Source organism: Chiloscyllium plagiosum, unplaced genomic scaffold, assembly GCF_037043375.1.
Source record: "Chiloscyllium plagiosum isolate Xiang-an unplaced genomic scaffold, Cpla_swu_hap1 HiC_scaffold_7, whole genome shotgun sequence".
Classification (NCBI taxonomy): domain Eukaryota; kingdom Metazoa; phylum Chordata; class Chondrichthyes; order Orectolobiformes; family Hemiscylliidae; genus Chiloscyllium; species Chiloscyllium plagiosum.
Window position 1 is genome coordinate 51,658,741 of NW_028270145.1, and position 19,908 is coordinate 51,678,648.

General features: G+C 39.5%; 1 protein-coding gene across 3 annotated transcripts in view; it reads left to right on the forward strand.

Annotated features, from left to right (window-relative positions):
* The window catches only part of LOC122551543 (N-chimaerin), a 233,394-nt gene extending 213,733 nt beyond the window's left edge, over positions 1 to 19,661 (forward strand). For all 3 annotated transcript variants that reach the window (XM_043693573.2, XM_043693576.2, XM_087989005.1), the window contains 2 exons: positions 7,592 to 7,697; positions 12,629 to 19,661. In XM_043693573.2, the coding sequence (XP_043549508.1) occupies positions 7,592 to 7,697; positions 12,629 to 12,800 (278 nt within the window). In that variant the 3' untranslated portion in view covers positions 12,801 to 19,661. The remainder of the gene's footprint in view (positions 1 to 7,591; positions 7,698 to 12,628) is intronic.
* The last annotated feature ends 247 nt before the right edge of the window (positions 19,662 to 19,908 follow it).

The following is a 19,908-nucleotide window of genomic DNA, read 5'->3' on the forward strand; positions in this document are numbered from 1 at the left end:
CATTTAGTGCAGACTAAAAGCCGTGAAGCTTGACATAGTTGTCAGCAAGCCTCAGTCATATCAAGGCAATTGCCTTCACTATGGGGTTCCTGTCGCAGTAAGTCAAGGACAGACCCCATATCAATCCGGGCTGAGCTCAAGGTGGCCAGAATCATGATCTTTCCCTGATGAGGGGTGAGAAGTCAAATGACAGCAGAACATCACCTGCTTTGTCCCTCTTGTAGACAGTATTCTTCGTGAAACAAGATAGGGATAGGTATTATAGGGAATGAAAATAGGTGACACAGCTTGTAAAGGTGTTTCAACCAAGTGAGTGGGCAGTACAAAGTGTGTGCGGTGTTAGTGATGTTGCAGGTTAGATTAGATTAGATTAGATTAGATTAGATTACAGTGTGGAAACAAGCCCTTCGCCCCAACAAGTCCACACCGACCCGCCGAAGCGCAACCCACCCATACCCCTACATTTACCCCTTACCTAACACAACGGGCAATTTAGGATGGCCGATTCACCTGACCTGCACATCTTTGGACTGTGGGAGGAAACCGGAGCACCCGGAGGAAACCCACGCAGACACGGGGAGAACGTGCAAACTCCACACAGTCAGTCGCCTGAGTCGGGAATTGAACCCGGGTCTCAGGCGCTGTGAGGCAGCAGTGCTAACCACTGTGCCACCATGCCGCCCACTGCCACCATGCCGCCCACATGGTTGGAGTGGATTAGGACAGTTGAGAAGATGACATAAGCAATAATCAAAGTTGTAGAGTGAGAACCTTGGACCAAGGTGAGTACAGTAGAAAGGATAGTGAGTGCGAGGTATTGGAGAGAAGATAATGCCATTTACACTGCAGAGCGAAGGCGGTCATTGACCTTCCTCCTACAGTGCTGGACGTTCCTCCAGACAGTTGAGACTGCACAAACCTCAATGGCAAGCTCAGACCAGACCGCATAGTCTGGTGTCATGGCCTCCAATGCTGGTCTTGGGGCAAAAGGAAGCCTGAATCATGCAATCCTGCAGGACCTCCAGTGATCTGTCTGTAAAGCATGGCACTGATTTCCCCATCTGTTATGGTCAAGGTAAATGTCAGCAACTATGTAGACTAGCTCCAGATTTACAGTGCTTACCCTAGTCCACAATGCACTTTTAAAGATGGCACATGTGGAAGGGATGCCAATGAATTCTGGGATATCTGTCGAGCAGCAAGTTTTTCTGGGAGCAGCACATGTTAAAAATGGGTGGAAATTGGACATGAAAGGCACCATAGGGGCATAACAATTAATTAAGCAAATTTGGTGAGATATGGCAAGAGAACTCACGAGGCCTTGCAGTGAGAAACCTTCCAAAAATCAAGCAACTCAAAGTTAGTCAGAAAAATGTAAGCAAAAGAATCACAGGACTTGATTCTCATGCTTTACAGTACAAACATGAGGCAAAGGAGTGACATATACTTTTTCCTTGAAAGAAAGTGACTGCTTCATAAGGCATTTGTGTGGACTTAATGTTCCCAATTTATTGCCATGGTAAAAATGTAACTTATATGAAATAGTGGGTCCAAGTGGAAGGCTCTGATACTTGTCTTACTTGTCAGGTTTCAATGGTACATTTAATGGCAAGTAACTTTGTATCTGAGTGCAGCTGCAGACAGTGGACCATCCAACTTTGCCTGTCTTCACAGAAACTGATGACATTTTATATTTTTTACTTCACGAAAGAAGTCTAATTAAACCACAAACCATGATTTTGCACATGAGCCTAAGGCCTATTTTTGTACATGTATAATGTCAAAATTCTTTGTAATCGTATAAACTAATCAATCACATTATTAAAATATTTTATTTGAAAGTTTCTTTAATACTTCTCCTTCAACGCTTTGAACTCCAAATCATTTATTTTGTTTTCAGTAGGATTTTATTCAGAATGAAAATGAAACAATGTATTTTATGTCATTGTATATTGTCTATCAGTATGATTTGGCTGCTTACCCTACTTAGTGAGATAACTTGGAAAATCCCTTTGATTTGGCACCATTCACACTAATATCATAAAAAGCAAAATCCTCATTGCAGGGTCTGCTAGATCCTTATGAATAGGCATCTCAGAGATCAGCAACATGCACTGTTGCTTAGCCACTGACTGCAAAGAATTTGGCCATAATTGGTGAGGGGATATTTTTTTAAGTTAGAAGTACTCCTTCCCCATTTTATGATGGTATCTTCAAGCATTCTAATTTGTGTCAACAGGAAATAAGGCATTCACGTTAAGTTTGCAAATGTTGCAAATTTGAATAATCTTTTAAAACTTCCGTGGGGGCTAAATTGGACGACCTTTGAAAACAGGCATCACAAAAATGATTAATAGTGCTAATCATGCTGTTCATTGGCTCCAAGCATCAACAAGTGTCTTAAAATTGCAACTTGCTAGCACTTCTTAAAGATTGTTAACATCTGTTGTACGAAACTGCATTGTGACTTTTGGCAGGTGCTTTCAGTTGTGTAGGAAGTGAATCTGATCTAAAGAACATGAAGAGCAGCATAAAGGAAACAGAATGAGCTCCAATATATTTGGATGCTGCATTGGAGGCCTCAGCAGACAAAGCAGAAAGTAGGATTGATGATGTAGAACTCTATATCTGCAAAAGACTGGACTCCCTTCAAAAACATGGTAAAAACGAGGACTGCAGATGCTGGGAACCTGAGTCTGGATTAGAATGGTGCTGCAGCTCAGGCAGCATCCAAGGAGCAGGAAAATCAACATTTCGAGCAAAAGCCCTTCATCAGGAATAGAGGCAGGGAGCTTTTAGAGTGGAGAGATAAATGAGAGGGGGGTGGGGGAAGAAAGTAGCATAAAGTACAATAGGTGAATGGGGGTGGGGATGGAGGTGATAGGTCAGAGAGGAGGGTGGGGGAAGGTAGCAAAGAGTGCAATGGGTGAATGGGGATGGGGGTGAAGATGATAGGTCAGAGAGGAGGGTGGAGTGGATAGGTGGAAAGGAAGATGGGCAGGTATGACAGTTCATGTGGACAGTGCTGAGCTGGAAGGTTGGAACTGGGGTAAGGTGGGGGCAGGGGAAATGAGGAAACTGGTGAAGTCCACATTGATGCCCTGAGGTTGAAGTGTTCCGAGGCGGAAGATGAGGCGTTCTTCCTCCAGGTGTCAGGTGGTGAGGGAGTAGCGGTGGAGGAGGCCCAGGACCTGCATGTCTTCGGCAGAGTGGGAGGGGGAGTTGAAATGTTGGGCCACAGGGCGGTGGGGTTGATTGGTGCAGCTGTCCCGGAGATGTTCCCTAAAGCGCTCTGTGAGGAGGCATCCCGTCTCCCCAATGTAGAGGAGACCGCATTGGGAGCAACAGATACAATAAATGACATTGGTGGATGCAGGTAAAACTTGGATCGATGTGGAAGGCTTCTTTGGGGCCTTAGATGGAGGTGAAGGAGAAGGTGTGGGTGCAGGTTTTGCAATTCCTGCGGTGGTAGGGGAAGGTGCCAGGACGGGAGGGGACCTGGTCAGGTCCACGCCCCCCAAAAACCCACCCTACTTTCCCCCACCCTCCTCTCTGACCTATCATTCACCCCCATTCACCTATTGTACTCTATGCTACTTTCTCCCTACCCTCACCCCCCTCTCATTTATCTCTCCACTCTGCAGGCTCCCTGCCTCTATTCCTGATGAAGGGCTTTTGCCCGAAATGTCGATTTTCCTGCTTGGATGCTCCCTTCAAAAACATGATGATAAGACACCAACCATAGAAATCTATGGTACTTAGTGGCTGGAGTCAAGAATGAACTATCATTAACTTTATCTATACCTCACTTATGTTATAAACTGCTATCAGGTCACCTGTCAACTTCCTATAGTCAGTGAAAAGAGTTGGAAAATGTGGTGCTGGAAAAACACAGCAGGCCAGGCAGCATCCGAGGAGCAGGAGAATCGACGTTTCGGCATAAGCCCATCTTCAGAAATGCACGAATGCTGCCTGCCTGCTGTGTTTTTCCAGCACCACATTTTTCAACTCTGGTCTCCAGCATCTGCAATCCTCATTTTCTCCTCAGTGAAAAGAGTTCCAGCTTATCCAGCCTTTCTTTATAACTCGAACATACCATACTTGGCAATATCATGGTAAATTTCTTGTGAACTCTCTCTTGTGAACTAACATCCTTCCTATAACTGAGAAACCAGAACTGGACACAAAATATTCTAGAAGAGCCTTATCCATGTCCTGTATGTAATTCCCCATTTTCTCTCTCCTTCCATTTTTAAAGAGTGGGGTTCAATTAACTATCCTCCAGTCCATTGGAACTCTTCCAGACTCTACAGAATGCTGAAAAATGAATACTAATGCATTCACTATTTCTCAGGGCACTTCCTTAAATACTCCGGGATGCAGAGCTTGAGGTCTTGGGGTCCTATTGAGTTTTAATTCCATCAATTTTCCCATTGCCATTTCCTGACTAATAAGAATTTCCTTCAGTTCCTCCTTCATGCTTGCTCCTCTGTCCCCTTGCATTTCCAGAAGGTTATTTGTGTCTTCCTTAGTGAAGACAGATCCAAAGTATTTGTTAACTGATCTACCATCTCTTTGTTGTCCTTTATGAATTCATATGATTCTAACTGCAAGGAACCAGTCTTTTTCACTTCACATATCCATAGAAGCTTTTGCAGTCAGTTTTTATGTTTTCCACAAGTTTACACTCATATTCTATTTTCCCCTTCCGAATTAAACCCTTTAACCTCCTCTGCTGGATTTCAGATTTCTCCCAGTCCTCAGGTTTGCTACTTTTTGTGGCCAATTTATGTGCCTCTCCTTTGGCTTTAGCACTATCCCTGATTTCCCTTGTTAGCCAAGGTTGAGCCACTTCCCTGTTTTACTCTTATGCCAGATACAGATATACAATTGTTGAAATTCATCCATTTGTTCTTTAAATATCTGCCATTGATGGTCCACCGTCAACTCCTTAGTGTCCTTCAAGATTAGAGTGGTGCTGGAAAAGCACACCAGGTCGGGCAGCACCTGAGGAGCAGGAAAATCGACGATTCAGGTAAAAGCCTTTCATCAGGAAGGGCTTTTGTCTGAAACTTCAATTTTCCTGCTCCTCGGATGCTGCCTGACCTGCTGTGCTTTTCCAGCACCACCCTGATCTTGATTCTAATCTCCAGCATCTGCATTTTCCACCTCCCCTTAGTATCCTTTTCCAGCTTATCCTAGCCAGTGCATGCCTTATACGATTAAAACTAGCCTTCTTTAAGTTCAGAACCTTAGTTTCAGATTTAATTGTGCCACTCTCCATCTTAATGAAAAATTGTACCATATTATGGTCAGTCTTCCCTGAAGGATCTCGCACCACAAGTTCGCTAATTAATCCTCTCTCATGATATAATACCCAGTCAAGGATGGCCTGCTCTTTAGTTGGTTCCTCAAAATATTTATCGAGAAAACCATCCATCATACATTCAAGGAAATCCTTCTCCACAACATTGCTATCAGTTTGGTTAGGGGAAAGTGAGGACTGCAGATGCTGGAATCAGAGTTGAAAGTGTGGTGCTGGAAAAGCACAGCAGGTCGGGCAGCATCTGAAGAACAGGAGAATCGACACTTCAGGCAAGAGTTTCCTGAGGAAGGGCTCTTGCACAAAACGTTGATTCTCATATCAATTTGGTTAATCCAATCAATATTAAGATTGAAGTCACTCATAGTAACTGCTTTACACTTATTGCATGCATCTCTAATTTCCTGTTTGATACAATCCCCAAATTCTCAACTACTGTTTGGTGGTCTGTACACAACTCCCCCTAGTGTCTTTTTCCCTTGGTGTTCCACAGCTCCACCCCTACAGATTCCACATTGTCCAGGCTAATGTCCTCCATTACTGTTTTGTTCATCTCTTCCTCCACCTCCCTTCTCTTTCCATCTACCTTTTCTGAAAATTGAATAACCTTGGACGTTGAGTTCCCATCCTTGGTTACCCTGGAGCCAGGTCTCCATGATGCCAATTACATTATATCCATTAAAAACTGTCTGCACAGTTAATTCATGCACCTTATTGCAAATGCTGCTTGCATTGAAACACAGAGCCTTCAGCTCATTTTTTTGACATTTTATTGCCGTTTTAAAATTGTATTGTAATGTGGCCCTTTTTGATGTTTGTCTTTGACTTCTCTGCCTTCCACTTTCACTTTTCCCCTTACTGTCTTTTGTATTTGTCCCCACATTATGACCCTCTGACCTCCTGCATTGGCTCCCATCCCCCTTCATTATTAGTTTAAACCCTCCCCAAAAGCACGAGAAGACACTCCTCCTAGGACATTGCTTCCAGTTCTGCCCAGGTGCAGGTCATCTGGTTTGTACTGGTCCACCTCCCCAGAACTGATTTCAATGTCCATGAAATTTGAGTCCCTCCCTCTTGCACATTCATCAAGCCATGTATTCATTTTAGTTATCCTGCCATTCCTAATCTGTCTAGCACGTGGCACTGGTAGCAATCCCAAGATTACTACCTTTGAGTCTTATGTTTTAGTTTATCTCCTAATTCCCTAAATTCAGATGTATGACCTTATCCTGCTATGTATCTATATTGTTGGTACCTATATGCACCACGACAACTGGCTGTTCACACTCCCACTCCAGAATGTCCTGCAGCCACTCTGAGACATCCCTGACTTTTGCACCAGGGAGGCAACATACCATCCTGGACTCTGGATTGCAGCCACAGAAATGACCATCTATGCCGTGTACAATTGAATCCCCTAACACTATAACTCTACCACTCTTTTTCCTGCCCTTCTGTGCAACAGAACCAGCCATGGTGCCATGAACCTGGCTGCTGCCACCTTCCCTCCTTCCCTGGTGAACAGTCTCCCCCACAGTATCCAAAACGGTATATCTGTTTTGAAGGGCGATGACTGCAGGAGACCTCTGCACTACCTTTCTACTCTTCCTCTCCATTGGTCACCCATTCCCTATCCTCCTCAGTAATTTTTATCTGCTGTGTGACCAACTTATACTATCCACGATTCATGAGCCTTGTGGATTCTTCAAGGTGAATCCAGCCGCAGCTCCAGAGCTGTCAAGTTGTCAGATTTGGTCTCTTACTGATAACCCTCGTCCCTCTTTCAGTAATTTGCCTTATTCTGCCACTGTTCATTCTACAAGTCATTCTGTATTTTATCTGGAATACCTCTTAGAATCTCCCTGTCTGGGAATCAATTTACTTGTGGAAACTTTGAAGTCAGCGAATGCCAAAGCATTTCATGTAGAATTTTGTAACATCAAACAACAATAGAAGGTACCAAACACTTGTAGATTTGCATGAATGGTGATAAAGCAATCAGTTAACATTGATGTTTAGTTGATGGATCCCTTTAAATACAGCAAGTAAACATGTTCCTTTGTGCTTCTGAACATATGATCTGCCTGTTCTGTTTATCGCATGGGTGTGAGCACAGTTACTAATATTCATCAATATTATAATCATAAAATTTCACCTCATACATTTTCAACACCATATTGGAGCTATAAGGGGCTAATAAGGGGCAAAACTGAGCACTAATGAGCCCGATTTCTTGACATTGATATTTTGATATTACTTTGATTGCAGAGATTCCAGAACCTGATGAGCGATTGGAGTCAGTCCATGAAGCACTAAAAATGTTACCACCTGCACACTGTGAAACCCTGAGTTACCTTATGGCTCATTTAAAAAGGTAGATAGATCATGACCATTCATACTAACCATTTATAAGTGCTGTCATGTTAGGAAACTTTAAACTTAAACTTTTGATGTAGTATTTTGTAGAAGCATTTCAATTTGTTAAGCAGTGGATGTAACTTGTAATTAAATTATTTTATGTACTATACTTTTGTTCTGTTATACGTCTCTCCAAAAGACATTAGTCCTGACTTAGAGGAAACAAATTTAAAATATCTTTAATCAGTCTGATGGTGTATGAAAAGAAAATCACAGGGGATCAATTATACCAAACCAGTTTCTCTTCATCATAGAAGAAATTCAGTTAAGAATAGTGAACTTACAATGTTGGAACATTATACTGCAAAGGCCTATTGACATTGGAATTCAAATTCTTATCAATGTTGCTTTTTGTGCTACCATTACATTTTTTTTTAAAGAATCCCATTTAATAATTGCCTTTTTTTTAATTGTTCAGTATTCCAGTTCTGAAGGTTGCAGTTTATATTACAAATTAGTTTACTAGAATGACCTATTTCCTTCTAATGACCCGATCTTAATGATCGATAGAATATTAAGGCTGCAAGTGTTAGGTTCTGTGTCAGATAGTAGTTGTCAGGGAAGAGTTTATGATGGGGACTGAAGATATTGCATTTGGTCTTTTGATGTTTCGATGAAGAAACTTTCTGCTCTTTAAATAGCGTATATTGAACAAGAAATCTGACAAATTGGAAACAATGGAGGGATTGAGCTAAGTAACAGTGAGGCAGTGTTTGGTATTGTCCTTGCACATGTGAAATATTGCACGTTTTCTTGGAATCCATTGTGAAGGATGAGATTTCGGAATATTTAGAAGTGTATGGTAAAATAGAGCAAATTCAGCATGTTTTCATAGCAGTGGTCATGCCTGAAATCTACTAGAATTCTTTGAGGAAGTGAGGAATAAGTTAGACCAAGGAGAGCCAATGAATGTTATCTACCTGGACTTCAAGAAAGCCTTTGACAAAGTGCCGCACAGGAGGCTCCTGAGTAAGTTAAGGGCCCATGTGTTGGAGGCAAGTTGCTAACATGGATACAAGCTTGGCAGCCAGTGACAACTGGTGTTCCACAAGGTTCAGTGTTGAGAGCACAACTTTTCACTTTGTAGATTAACAATCTAGATGAAGGAACTGAGGGCATTCTGGCTAAGTTTACAGATGATGCAAAGATAGATAGAGGGACAGGTAGCATTGAGGAGGCAGGGAGGCTGCAGAAGGATTTGGACAGATTAGGAGAGTGGGCAAAGAGGTGGCAGATGGAGTACAACGGGGAAAGTGCGAGGTCATGCACTTTGTTAGGAAAAATAGAGGCATGGACTATTATCTAGATGAGGAAAAAGATTCAGAAATCTAAAGTGCAAAGAGACTTGGAAGTTCTAGTCCAGTATTCTTTCAAGATAAACTTGCAGGTTAAGTCAGTAGGCAAATGCAATGATGGCATTTATTTTGAGAGGACTTGAATATAAAAGCAGGGATGTACCTCTGAGGCTCTATAAGGCTCTGGTCAGGCCACATTGCAGTATTGTGCACAGTTTTGGGCCCCATATCTGAGAAAGATGTACTTGCCCTGGAAGGTATTGAGAGGAGGTTCATGAGAATGGTTCCAGGAATGAAAAGCTTAACATATGAGGAATATTTGCAGAGTCTGAGTCTATACTTAATGGAGTTTAGAAGGATGGGGGGGATCTAATTGAAACTTACAGAATACTGAATAGCTTGGTCAGAGTGGATGTTGGAAAGATGTTTCCATTGGTAGGGAAGACTAGGACCTGAGGGCACAGATTTAGAATAAATGAGAATGGAGATAAGGAGAAACTTCTTCAGCCAGAGAGTGGTGAATCCATGGAAGTCACTGCCACAGAAGGCTGTGGAGACCAGGTCATTGAGTTTATGTAAGACTGAGATAGATAGGTTCTTGATTGTCAAGGGGATCAAGGGTTATAGGGAGAAAGTGGGACAATGGGAATGAGAAACTTATAAGCCATGATCGAATGGCAGAGTAGACCCGATGGGCTTAATGGCCTAATTTCTGCTTCTATGTCTTATGGTCTTATGTCAGCAAGGGTAGCATGTAGAGGATAAATAGGAAAAGGCCAAGAATGAGATCCTTGTTGAGCACCAGTGTTAACCATGCAGGAATGGCATTAGAGATAACTTGCCTAGCTTTAACTGTATAGATAACAATGGAGCAGGAAATTACAATCCTAGCCAGCTGAATCAAGGATAGATTGGGCAACCATGTCAAAGGTTTCATGCAAATTAAGAAGCTCAACAAATTGTAGCTTGCCATGATTACCATCACCTAGCATGTGGTTTTTAATGCTGAAAGGAATGGAAACTTGATTGGAGTGATTTAAACATGGGTTGTGGGCAAGATGGGCACAGACTTTGGAGTCAACAACACATGCAAAGATATTGGAGAAGAAGGAGATTGGAGAAAGGTAGTCGGTTTCCATGAGAAGCGGTCAAAGATGTACTTTTAAGGGAGAGGGGTCATAGCAAAAATTTTGAAGGACAGGTATACAGAACTGAGAGGAGCTGTTAGTGTCAAATATCATGGAGGTCAGAAAGCAAGATTGGGTTGTCACCAGCTTAGTGTGAATAAAATCTAATAGTTCAATGAAGTATGATCCATCTGGTTCTAAGCAAGGAATGTAGCTGAATGGACCCCCTAGCATCTACCAAGGCACAAGAAATAACAGTGGTAAACACACTAGATACTGCAAACACTTTTGACCCTGAAAACATTATTGCATTAGTACTAGAAACTTGTTACAACACTGGCATCTACCCAGCAATGTGAAAAATTACCAAGATACAACCTTTCCATAAAAAGCCAGACAAATCCAATCCAGCCAATTACCACCTTATCTGTACGCACTCCACCATCATCAAAGTAATGGAACAGGTTGTTGTTCTATCAACATCCATTTCCCAGCAATTATCTGTTCACTGACATTAACATTCATAATATCCACTCAGCTCCTGACTTCACTCCAATCTCCAAACATAGACAAAAGAGCTGAACTTTAGAGATGAGCATTCGCTTATCATCAAGGTAGCATTTGACCAAGAAGTGCATCAAGGAGCCTGAGTAAAATTAGAGTCAGTGGAAATCAGGGCAAAACTCGCTATTGGTTGAAGTTGAACCTAGCTCAAAGGAAGCTGGTTGTGGCTGTTGGGTGTCATTCATCTCAGTCTCAGACATCAATGCAGGAATTCCTCAGGGAAGTATCCACATTCAGTTGCTTCATCAATGGCCTTCCCTCCACCAGAAGATCAGAGGTGGGGATGCTAATGATTGTACAATGTTTAGCAGTATTCATGATTCAGACTCTGAAGTACTTGTGTTCATATGTAGCAAGACATTGACAACATCCAGGATTGGACTGATGTCACAAAACTGCTAGGCAATGACCATGTCTAGCAAGACCGAAGCATATCATGGCTACTTGACATACAATGGCATAACTAGCATTGAATTCAAAAATACCACCATTCTTGAACTGTCATTGACCAGAAACTGAACTTCACCAGCCAAATGATAGCTACAGTAGCAAGTCAAAGGCTAGGAATTCTGGGGCGAGCAAGTCACCACCTAAACCCCCAGTGCCTGTCCATGATCTATGAAGCACAAGTCAGGAGTGTGATGGAATGATCTCCACTTGCCTGAATAGGTACAGCTCTAACATCTTGACATCGTCTAGGACTAAATAGCCATTTGATTGATACTCTATTCACCACCTTCCACATCAATTCCTTTCACCAGCATAAGTGGGAGCAGATTGTTTGTCTGTAAATGGACTTCATTAACGCTCTAAGGCTTCTCCGACAGCACATTTCAAATCCACCAAGAAGGACAATGGCAGCAGGTGCATAGGAACACCACATCTTCAGTTCCCCTCCAAGCCACATGCCATCTGGCATGGGGCTATACAATTGCTGTAGTCAAAATTCTGAAACTCCCTAACCTCAAGGACTACATTTGTTCAAGAAGGCAGATTACCATCTGATCAAGGTCAAATAGGGATGGACAATAAATTCTGCCCTAACTAATGAGACCCACTTCTCATGAATGAATAAAACATAGGCTGATGGAGCAAGAGGTGGATCTTGTGGACAAGATGAACTCAGAGGGCATGATGGGATATTGAAGAGAAGCAAAACTATATAATTTAGGGCCGGCATGGGGTTTGGCCCTGGAAAATGTTTTTCTCAGTGGGTGAGCAACCTTATGACAAAGAAGTCCATGGAGATCAGGATGAAGAAAAAGATTTTAGGCCAATGCTTTGTGGGATGAAGTAGCTAGTTGGTTATCTGTGCATTGCAAGATATTCCTGGAATAATAAAGACCGTCAAAGTTTGGAAAAAGTTGATTGGAATGTTTGACACCACAAAGTTTTATTAGATGACTGCAGCGGCTCACAAGAAATTTCCTTGAGCTTTATCCTCGGAAAATTTAAGAAGATTGAATATAGTTGCCAAGAATGCATGAAAGGATATGTTTGAATAGAGCAAACTTAGTAGACCAAAATACCTGTTTGATACTTTGTCCTATTTAAAAATGATACAACATTACAAAAAGAAAATTCTTAATTATTGCTTTTAATGGAAGTTATCAAGTTTTAAACAAATGTAATGCCATTAGATAACACTTCTAAACAATGCAGGGTAGCTTTGAGTTCAGTACAGTTTATTCTTGTTTATAAAAGCACAGCAGCTATCTCAACATTTCTACACTTTGAGTATCTGACGGGAAAATTGATTAGAATTAGGATTGAATGTTAAAAGTACCGATATACTAAATTGTATTAATTTCCAAATACTGTTGATTTGTTTTTAATTCCAGTCTTTTATCAAAGTACTGTAATTCAGTAGTTACTAAAATGGATTATTGCTTTTTTTCCAGAGTTACTCTACATGAGAAGGACAATCTAATGAATGCAGAGAATCTAGGAATTGTGTTTGGACCAACTCTAATGCGAGCTCCAGAGCAGGATCCCATGGCTGCCTTGAATGACATACGTTATCAAAGACTGTTGGTTGAGATGCTCATCCAAAATGAAGATATTTTGTTTTGAAACTGTTAGGAGGGGAATTTTTTTAAATGGTAGGAAGAATGAGTTAACTTATTTTACCTGGGTAATTGTTTCAGTGAGCAGGTTGAAATGACAGCAATTCTTTGTACTTTTTTATTGTGTACTTAACTCAGACACATCATAATGTAATTTGGAGAACTAAAACTTTGAGGTTGGACTTGGGTACTTTCATATAAATCAAAGCTGCTGCACGTACTTGTCAGAGATCTTCAATGAAAATCAGAAAATGTTGCTTTTTTAATCATATATTAAGTGGAATTTGCCTCATGTTTGTAAAATTGTGAGCATTTGTTGAAATATTTAACTACACTTGTATTTTAACAATTTATGATTCTGGACTAAGGATAAATCTACAATACCAGATGTCAGAATATAATATTGATATTGCATTCAGTGACACATTCCAGTGTTTATTTCTGCATTTTGAACTATAATATTGTTTGTCAGAGTTGTGTAAATTGTGCTTATAGATCTCTATTTGAAACAAAATGCTTTGTATAATATTTCTGTACAAACTGCATAATCAGGATCAGTTTCACTTGAAACACAAAACAAACACTGATTTATTTTTTATGAAATCTTTGGTTTTTTTTTTAAATTTGGCATGCAAACATTAATTTATTAAAATTTACATCTACAATGTATTTTTTAGAGCAAAACTTAAATTAGTTGGATATTTGGTGAAAGTAGCAATTTTGTGAAATTACTGAATAGTTATTTAATTGCTGTGATTTCAAAATAGACTCATAGAATTGTACAGCACGGAAATAGACTTTTCAGACCATGCTGACCAAACATCCTAAACTGATCTAGTCCCATTTGCCAGCATTTACCCCATACCCCTCTAAGATGTCTTTTAAATGTTGTAGTTGCATCCGCCTCCACCACCTTCTCTGGCAACTCATTCTATACGTGCAATTTTTTTCTGTATGAAAAAATTGCCCCTTAGGTCCCTTTTTAAATTTATCCCATCTCACCCTAAACCGATGTCCTCCAGTTTTGGACTCCCCTACCCTGGAAAAAAAACCTTGGCCAATCACCCTATCTATGCCCCTCAAGATTTTATAAACCTCCAAGATCACCCCTCCACATCTGAAGCTCCAAGAAAGAAAGCCCCAGACTATTCACCCTCTACCTATCACTCAAACCCTCCATCAATGGCAACATACTTGTAAATCCTTTCTGAACCCTTTCAAGTTTAACAATATCTTTCCTATTGCAGGGAGACCAGAATTGAATGCAATATTCTAAAAGTGGCCTAATCGATGTCCTACACAGCTGCAATATGACCTCCTAACTCCTAAATTCAATGCACTGACCAATGAAGACAAGCATGCCAAACACGGCCTTCACCGTCCTGTCTACCTGTGATTCCACTTTCAAGGAACTATGCACTTGCACCCCTCGGTCCCTTTGTTCAGCAACACTCCCCAAGGCCCTACCATTAAGTGTATACATCCTGTCCTAATTTACCATACCAAAATGCAACATCTCTCATTTATCTATATTAAACTCCAACTGCCACTCCTCAGTCTATTGGCCCATTTGTTCAATGTACTATGTGGCAACCTTCTTCACTGTACACCACCATATTTGGTGTCATCTGCAAATTTACTAACCATACCTCCTGTATTCACATCCAAATAATTTATATAAATGAGGAGAAACAGTATGCATAAGTTACTGGATGATAACAGAAGTGATGGCATTTGGAAACTATTGAATGTAGGGAGAACTGGCCCACAGCAGTGGATATTTCTTTATTGAAGAATTAAACTCAAAGTCAAGGAATGTACCAGCTTCTGAGTACAATGCTCATCTGAGCATAACATTACATTCTAAATGGCTTATGATCTGAAAATATGTTCATACCGTCTTGGGTTAAATTCAATTTTTTAAAAGTACTTTGCCTAGGTCATTAGAAGTTATATAAGCCCAAAGGAAATATACTTCCCTTCTTTAAATTTATACTTTTCATTGTTTCTTTAGCTATTTTACTCTACAGTCATACATCTTCTACTCTTAATTTTAATAATATATTATCCAAAAAACAATGTCCATCCACTCAGAGTATAGGTAATCGAGCAGTAGTATCAATAGAGGAACAAAATAGATGCATTAATTATTTAATATAATGGAGAAAAAAGAATAAGTTAGTTGTGTTATAGAAATGCTGTTTTAATAGTGTATAAATTCAACAGGTAGCATTATAAAAATATTTTGAAGTAATACTATTGAATCTAGGTGAATGCAATATTAAGATGCGCTTTAGTTTTATATTAAGTGGAAAATAGGTTTTTAATCCAATACAATTAATTGCAGTTGTGAGCCATGACTAGTTTTTGAATTTTTGTGTAAAATATCGTATATTTATGTCATTATAGTTTGGCCTCAGGATTAAGTATTTGTTTCAAAAACTATTTTGCAACTTTGAAGTATATATTTGATTGCTAGCTATACCTGTGAGAAGAAAAGCTATTTGAATCCAATGTAAGTCTAAGCACCAAATGTGGTTATGTGCGGAGCGCTCTTTAAATTATTTTGTTTATTTGTATCTTTGACTTTGAATGGCAAGTATGAATTTCATATCCTTCTAGTCAGTTAAAGCTGTCAGAAATAGTGGCATGTCAGAGATTCCACAAAATATTGGATAAAGTTGATCAAGAAGCATGGTTAAGGGTTTTTTTTGTTGAAGATCGGTGAACTTGAAGTGGTTTGCTGCTTTTGCTGTTCCAAAGGAGCAGAATAATATAATAGAAGTAAACTACTGCAGGTGCTGGAAGTCTGAAATAAAATCAGAAAAGAATAGTTACAACATCTAAAAGACATTTGGATAGATACATGAATAGGAAAGATTTAGAGGAATATGGGCCAAATGCAGGCAAGTGGGACTAGTTTAGTTTGGGAAAGTTCGTCGGCATGTATAAGTTGGACCGAAGGGTCTGTTTCTGTTCTGTAAAGACTTTTAAGTACTGGAGAAACTTAACAGGTCTGGCATCATCTACAGAGAGAGAAACCAGAGTTAATGTTTCAAGTTTTATATAAATCATCTTCAGAGCAGATGACTATGCTAGTTACTAAATTAGAAGCAGTCTAATAAAGGTTACAGGTAGCAAGAGAAAACTGGCGATAGAACGATGTAGAAAACATTAATCCAAAATTAGTTCTAGTGCTAAAACAGCAAGTGGTTGTAAAATTTTAAAGATCTACTAGATATTTGGTTTTTACACTAGACAATTTCGATGCTTCTGCAATAGTTAACTTAAATTAGCAGTCAGAAACTGGTGAAAAGAATATGTACAAATGCACAGAGCTCCATTTCACTGAGCAAGAATAATATGAGAGCCAGCAACAAGGGAGTCTGCTGGCAGTGCCTATTTTAAAAGTATAAATCTTAGACAATTAAAGATAATACAGCTACCTATAAAGTATAATAAGAACATTAAAAAATGAGATCAGGAATAACCAAATAACAATATCATACCTGATTTGATGCCTAAGCTACACCTTCCATTATGATTCCCATGTCTTTGATTCCCTTAGTATCCAAAAATCTATAGATATCCGATTTGAATACTCAACAACTAAGCTGTTCTGGGCCATAATTTCCAATGGTTTAGGACTTCTTAAGTAAAGACATTTTTTTCTCATTTGTGTTCTAAATGGCCAAATCCTTATCTGAGACTCTATTCTAGACTCCTCAGCCAGGGGAAAGCATCTTCCCAGTGTCTTATTTGGCAAGTTCCTAATGAACTTCATGTGTTTCAATTAAATCATATTTTAACCTTCTAGGGAAATTGAGCCTGATCTCTGTCTTTGCAGGATAATACTGTCCTTGTAAGAACAGTGAACATTTGTTGTACTCCTTCCAAGGCAAGTATATTCTTTGTAAACCAAACCTCTACACAGTATTCAACAAAATCCAAAGCAATATAGTGCAACTTCTTCACTCTAATATCCTCGTGCTCTTGTAATATAGGTGAACATTGGTGGCTCAGTAGTTAGCATTGCTGCCTCACAGCACCAGGGCCCCTGGTTCAATTCCAGCCTCGGGTGACTGTGTGGAGTTTGCACATTCTCCCCCTGTCTGCGTGGATTTCCTCCCACAGTCCAAAGATGTGCAGGTTAGGTGAATTGGCCATGCTAAATTGGCTATAGTGCTAGGTGCATTAGTCAGCGGGAAATGGGTCTTGGTGGTTCGGTGTGGACTGGTTGGGCCAAAGGGCCTGTTCCCACACTGTAGGGAATTTTTTTTTTAAATTCCATTTTCCTTAATACGTTTGTTTACAAAGAAATCTGATCACTCTGAAATCAATATTTTCCAGTCCCTCATCCTTTGAAAAAATATTTGGCATTTCTAACTTTTCAACCAAACTAACTTTAAATTTCTTCCTATTCTAGCTGCCTTATCATTGCACATTCACTTATATATCTAAATAATTTGCAGCCACTTTGCATCCTCCTCACAGCATACATTCCCACTTTTATTCATCAGCAAACTTGGATATATTAGACTTGGTCCCATCACCTAAGTCATTCCTATGTATTGTAAATTACTGAGGCCCAAGTACTGATTCTTGTGGTTAACTCCCCCACCAGTTACAGCCTGCCAGAAGTGGGTACTGCAGATGCTGGAGGTTAGAGTCAAGATTAGAGTGGTGCTGGAAAAGCACTGCAGGTCTGACAGCATCTGAGGAGCAGGAAAATCGACGTTTTGGGCAAAAGCCCTTCTTCAGGAAAGTTTCTGATGAAGGGCTTTTGCCTGAAATGTCGATTTCCCTGCTCCTCGGATGCTGCCTCACCTGTGTTTTTCCAGCACTACTCTAATCTTGACACCAGTTACAACCTGGCAACCCAAAATTGATCCAATTACTCCTACACTGTTTCTGTCTGTTAATGCTAACCATTCCTCAATTCTGGCCAAAATATTACTTCATGAATCCTAAGTTTGTATAATAATCTATTTTGTCGCAACTTATCAAATACTTTTTGAAAATCGGAATTTACTACCTCCCTTATCCACTATATTAATTACAACCTCAAAATTTCTCACAGACATTTTGATTAAATGTATGTAAATTGTTAATGAGTCATATGTGAACTGTTCTGTATAACCTATTTTTCTAATCAACCTGTTATTCCTCATCTCTGGAGGAGGTAGGACTTGAATCTGAGCCTCTCAGTTCAGGGGGATGGGAAAGGTTTTGCCCTTCCTTTTTAAATATACTTCATCATGTCTTAGCAGCAGCATTTAAAAAATTGATATATATACCAGTGACTAATAGATTTATGTTATCTGAGATGATAAAACAGAAGTGAAGTTGGATTGAACTATAACTGATGTATTATACTATATAACAGTGAATGTATTATTTAGAAATGAAAGGAAAGTTGTAAATGGGCTGAAGGAACAGAGTTGAGATGTTAGAGCTGTATTTAACCAAGAAGGTATCTTTTTGGTCACAAAATCTACTCTCATGGGGCACATGATCTAAAGCGACACATCTGAAGATCACTTGGAAGTGATTCTTGCAGGAGGAGATTAATCTGAAGGTTGGCATATCTGCTCTTCATGTCTCAATGTTGCCAGCAGAAATCACCAGAAAATGACTGGCATTTTTCCTCACACATTTTAATGATTGCTTTGCTGTCATTTTGTTTTATCAAAGATACTGAAACCAATTAATCTGTGTGTGACAGATGTGACGGATTATATGCTCTTTGTGGATGGATATACATCTGCTTATAGTAGACAATGCCAGCTCTATAAAGGGAGAACACTTTTACAATATAACACACATTGCTGCTACTAAGGTGGTGCTGTGTCCTAAATCAAGAATATCTAATTGCTGTATTGTTCTTAAACATAGCTATTATTCCACTAGATGTGGACATCACTGGCTCGATCAACATTTATTTTCCATCCTTAATTACCTTTGAGAAGTTAGTGGTGAACCACTTGTCCATGTGGTGTAGTTATAGCCACAATGCTGTTAAGAAGGGACTTCTAGGATTTTGGCACAGTAACACTTAAAGAATGACGATGTGCTCCAGTCAGGCTGTTAAGTGGCTTGGAGAGATACTTGGAGAGGTGATGCTTTCGTGCCACTGCAGCCCTTATCTTTCTAGATAGTAGAGGTCGCAAGTTTGGAAATTATTGTCAGAGGTGCCTTGATGAGAAATTATAGAACCAATTTTTGGGTAATTCAAATCCATTACATTTTGAGGTCAATTGGATGATCATCTGAATAGATTCAAAGATGATTTTAAATCAGTGGTTCCTAGTTAGCTCAGAAAAACCACCAAGTATTCAGTAAATTATTTCTATTTCTTTTAAAAGATTATTTTGTATCTGTAATAGACTTTGATATCTGAAATGTGAAACTGTCAAAACTTATTTTTAAAATCCAGGTGGCTGTGTCACATTGCGGCTTATAGTAAATTGAATGTCATGAGATTTTATATAACAATGGGGTTATTATATCATGTAATTCCCAAAATATTGTAGTGGATCTGCATTTCAGTTGCAGCATTCTTGTAAGTATAATCTAATTAATGATCAAGGTAATTTGAAAACTGAAACATGCCAATCAGTTTCAATTTGCAGCTGAGCATCACCCTGCAATTTAAGATTCTTTTGCATCTGTAAGATAGTGTAAGATCTGGATGGAGTGTGTTGTCTGCATGTGCTGATGTGCCATCTTTAATATATTATGGATAGATATATAAAATGTTGAGAGTTGCTTGCAACTTTTATTATCTGTAACTTTTATGTGTTTTATTTATGACACATTAATGTGAACTGCTTGACTACCAAAATAAATGTGGACAATTGCTGAGAAAGGAAGTATTGAGCTTTTATTGACCTGCTTCTCACCTATGTTGTCCCATTTATATTTTTCTGATTAAATGAAGTAGCAAGTTAAACAGAGTTGCTAACATAATTCTGTAACTCTGTCAACATGAAATGTGTACAACCTGGTACTCTGTCCATTTACACATTAAATATTAATTTGATATCTCACTAATTCTTATTAACTTATTTGGATATTAGAGAAATCATTGAAGAAAATTCAAAGCGAACGTTTGT